Genomic DNA, 4,888 nt, shown 5'->3' with positions numbered 1-4,888 from the left:
CTGGAGGTATTCAGCCAGTCACAACGCACTGGATAGCTGGCCAATCACAACACGCCCCGCTTTTTAGACCGATGAGCTTTGTAAAAATCGAAGCGTTTCAGAAAGGCGGGACATAGAGGAGAAACAATAATGTTTTTTGAACCTTAAACCGCATAAACACATTTCATTACACCAAATACACAAAATAATGTTCTTTTTAGCAACATCATATGACCCCTTTAATCTTAATGATCTACTAATAGAGAAAGAGACAAAGAGAAAGCCTGACACCAAAATAAAGCAATCAAACATTTAAAATAAAACCCTAATGTACATAAATGATCACAGATATTTCAGAGAATGTCAGTTAATGTTTTTTTCATTGTAAATTATAAGCTGATTTATTTTTTCCCTTCCAAAAATTGAACATTTAACAGTGTTTTACTGTAAAATTACTGGAAATGTCCAATTTGATCTACTATAATTTTTCACCATACTTAGTGTAAATTATATTATTTACAGGTTTTTACTGTAGCATTTTTACAGTCTTTTACCGGTAAAATTATATATATTTTTTTTACAGTGTATGTTTTTTTTTTTTTTTCTACAAATGATAACAGGTAAAGTAGAACACTTTCTGATCATTTGTCAGATGTTTTTAATATATAATCCAAATGACTAAATTAATATTATTGCATAATAGTTTAGGATTAACAATACACATAAGACTATACACCATACATAATGACAGATGATTATGCTTAAGCTTCCCATTTTACCAGTTATACTGGTATTCACCCTATATCATGTTACTACCAGTAAAAGCAATGCAGCCACATACTGATTTTATAACTTTAACCACTTCTGCTCCTTCAAACTGTTCTTTTATTGTTTATGCATGTGTGTGTGTGTGTGTGTGTGTGTGTGTGTGTGTGTGTGTGTGTTTTAAATACCATTGCTTTCTTCCTGGTAGAATGTGGAATCCTACGGCAAGTATTCCAGTAAAAGCTGGAAGGATCGCATGTCACAGGCTGTTTTGATGAAACTGCATTGAAAGTCTCATAAGTACAGGTGACTGTAATTCAGAGTCATGCTTTAATCCATTATTGTTAATCTCACTTTTATTGGCAGAACAATCAGAAGGGAAATGCTGTTCTTTGTAATTTTACTTGAATCGCGATTTGTATGTGATCCATTATTGTTAATCTCACTTTTATTGGCAGAACAATCAGAAGGGAAATGCTGTTCTTTGTAATTTTACTGGAATCGCAATTTGTGTGTGTGTGTGTGTGTGTGTGTGTGTGTGTGCAGGTGTGTTTGTTTGTACAGGCTGAGAGAGAGATAAAGAGAGTGAAAGCGAGCCTGTCATTTGATCTGGTGTGGTACCGTACGTGATAAGGAAGCCCGGCGTTACTGTTGGACATGAGTTTTCCATTTCCTCCCAGATCCTTCAGGCTCATCTGCATAATACTGATACAGCGACGTGATGCGACCGTAACGAACACAGCTGCTGCATCCTGCTCCTGAGTGCAGGAACTCAGGGTAACAAAACTGCAGCGACAGACAATAGAAGTGACATTCAAGAAGAATTGCCTGTCAACCTGCATTTGCTCTCAGCTGAGGAGGCACAGCTGCTGTGTGTGTGTGTGTACACATATGTATATATGCACTGCCCTATATGTCTTAGAAATATGCCATTCTGTTCTCAGCTGGACGGTTTTTCTGACATTAAATTGGATTAGCTGTGAATGGAGGGAGAGACAGAGAAATATTGACTCCTTCTCGGAAAGGAGAGAGAGGGCAACGCCTTTCCAATAACCATAAACCCTGGGGCTGAAAATAGACCTTACAAATGTGTATATCACAAATGAGCTGCTGTTGTTTGTGGACGGTGGGTGGTGTTCTTCCACTTTCTCTTTCAAGGGTGCAGTCTGTCTCTCTCAAGTCAACACACTCTTAGTAATGACCTCAATCAAAAGAGAATGCGGTAAATGAGGTGTTACTCTCATTGCTTGGCACCAGAGCAATATTTGCAACACTCACCTCCAATAAAGTTCGCTCTTATCTGTGGAATTGCCATGTGGCCAGATGTCTTTTGTGATGTGTGGATGGCGTTATAGATTTCCTAATTAGTCAGAAGGTGTTGCATATGCATGTGATCAGAGGTCAGGCCTTCTTGTTAAACTCAACCATATACAAGCACAAGCAGAATTATATGAAAATATAATATACACTATTACTCAAAAGTTTTATTTATTTTTATTTTTTGGACAGAATTAATACTTTTAAAAAAAGTGACAGTAAAGACGTTTATAATGTTACAAAGATTTATATTTCAGATAAATGCTGTTTATTTTTGCAGCACAACCGTTTTCAACACTAATAATATAAATGTTTCTTGAGTGCCAAATTGGCATATTACAATGATTTCTAAAGGATCATGTGACAATGAAGACATAATAATGGTCTGCTGAAAATTCAGCTTTGCCATCACAGGAATAAATTACATTTTAAAATATAACAGTTATTTTACATTCTAATAATATTTCACAATATTGCATTCACATTTTTAACGTCATTTTGGACCCGTATCCGGGTCCGCAGAGTTTAACTGGTTTTAAGGATGACTTGTTTAAAAAAAAAAAAACACTTTTGAATGTTTTTTTTCTTAATTATATTATATCTTGTTCTTTTTTTTTATTTATTTGCATCCCTGAAGGGCAAATGGTTAATATGAATTTGTTACATTATTCACTGTTTTTCATATTGAAGCTGAAGTGTGTAATTTCTATTTATCTAGTGTAACCAGTGAACAAACAATATGTGTAAACTTGCACAGATAATGGCTGTGTATTTTGGGAAGTTACACTAAAAATGGTGTATTTATAGTTAACTCTTAATATTCAATTTAAAAGGGTTATTTTTGTGATGATAAATATGACAACTTTTTTTTCAGTGTCCTTCATAGTGTAGGTGTTTATGGGAATTCTTAAGTCTTTTAATATATTTTGCTTTAAAAAATCCAAATTAAATCCTAAATCTAATTGCTGTTTGGGTAGTTTTGCGTACGAAAGGCTCCACTGTTTTTGGATGCTTGCATTCATTAAAACAAAACACCTACATTAGTCTAGAAACATTAAAGGTGTACCACCTCCCCTGTAAGCTACCCAAGATCAACTTTGTGACCTAACGTCCATCACAGACATCCTGAGGCTTGTGGTACCTTTGTTTTCAATTCCGTAGAGGAAGTCAAATCTCAAGGATTTTGGTAATGCTCAAAAATGCCTTTGTTTTGCTAACTCTTTTACGGTTAGGACATTCTGTCGAGAAACTACGATTATGGCCCGCCTACAGTAACGTGACTTCTTGGCTAATGAATGTTTGTTGCACATGAGTACAGTTTTTTGCAACAGACCAGAGATTGTGGTGTAAAGCTGCTTCATATCCCAAAAGTGACTGTAATATTTCGAGGTCCAAATGAAACTGCTTATGAATAATCTACATGGCTGACTTGGCGTTTCGATTCCTGTCAAAAAGGCTTTGTAGTGTGTGCCAAATTTCACCACATTTGCTGGCTAATTTTAACCTAAAGGGACAATGTGATGGGATTATGCTATTTCCTTAGTTTTCGTAAGCATGTTTTCTCAAGGCTATGCCACAAAGTACATTTTACTTCCCCAGAGCTGGTCTGAAACTTAGGGCCGGCAACACAATGCTTGGCGCCTTTGAAACTCTCTAGAGTCTGAACAGCACTGCTAAAACAGGTTTTATGTATGGATGGATTACATAAACATTGACAATCCAGTAAAATTGACAAAAGTAACTCTGACTTGGCATAATTTTTATTGCCTTATAAAGTTTGCAGACTACAATCTGCTAAGTGAGCCACATAGATTTTCCAATTGTATGTTCTCGTTTTTTTTTCCTGCAAAATAGCTTCCATAGAAAGTGAATAAACATCCTCTATACTTCCTCTTTGTAAAAAATGTTTGGTTCTATACATTTCATAATAAGGCTCTTTCTTATGAATTGGGAAGTGGATGAAGCATGTTTCTTTTAATTCTTGTATCTGCCTGTCCAAATTCTTTTCTCGTTGTCTTCCACTCTACGAAACCTCAAACTTGCAAAATCCAAACAAATTAAATGAAAAGCAGGTGAGTGCAAACGTGCAAACTAGATAGGTTGGGTCAGTTGGTACAGGATGCACCACTATAAAAAAATGTGGTGTAGATTGGTATTTTATTAATATTAAAGTATTATAAAGTAACCTTACGTGTCAAGTGTTTATGGTTCAACCACTATTGCACCATTCGGTCAGCTCGAGTACTGCATTTTTGAGAATCAGCTAATATGTGATTGATGTTTAATAGCAGAGAAATCACAAATGATATCTAGTCACAGCATAACACAGCATTTTTACATTGCACACCAACTTAGTGGGTCTTCATGTATGTGCAAGATGTGTTTTTCTAGCTGCATGGTTTTATTTAGTGAGTTTGGTATCTCGGGATCAAGTTCTATATATATTTATATTTAAATATATCCATTAAAAAAACTCTTTATTCAGTGTGATATCTAATCATGCAGATCTCTTTTTCAGGGCTTCTCTGCCCTGTTTTGCTCAGACTTTTATATGTACTCTCCTTTATTCTTACCTTTCTCCGCTCATGTGTTCTTTTGCCAAGAAATCCATCTTCAAATATCTCTTTCTGACCCTATTCCTCTTGACCCTTCCCACTGTCTTTTTCCTTCTCCCTCCCCCCTTTTCTCTCTCTCCCCCTCTGGAAAGTCACATGGTTTCCCTGAAGTGGAGCACCATAAAGCGTGGAGCGCAGGGGTCTCACTGCCCTCATTTATTTTCATGCTCTGCTTGAGCAGTCCCCTCATTGGTCGAGACAGTGTCATGTGA

General features: G+C 36.1%; 1 protein-coding gene across 1 annotated transcript in view; it reads right to left on the bottom strand.

Annotated features, from left to right (window-relative positions):
* LOC107690950 (probable low-specificity L-threonine aldolase 2) overlaps window positions 1-4,672 on the bottom strand; it is an 18,665-nt gene extending 13,993 nt beyond the window's left edge. Inside the window, 1 exon segment of the mRNA XM_074187011.1 lies at window positions 4,635-4,672. Within this exon segment, the coding sequence (XP_074043112.1) occupies window positions 4,635-4,672 (38 nt within the window).
* Between the last annotated feature and the right edge of the window lie 216 nt (window positions 4,673-4,888).

Source organism: Sinocyclocheilus anshuiensis, unplaced genomic scaffold, assembly GCF_001515605.1.
Source record: "Sinocyclocheilus anshuiensis isolate Anshui unplaced genomic scaffold, SAMN03320099.WGS_v1.1 scaffold1885, whole genome shotgun sequence".
In the NCBI taxonomy this organism is placed as follows: domain Eukaryota; kingdom Metazoa; phylum Chordata; class Actinopteri; order Cypriniformes; family Cyprinidae; genus Sinocyclocheilus; species Sinocyclocheilus anshuiensis.
This window is presented reverse-complemented; position numbering and strand designations above follow the sequence as displayed.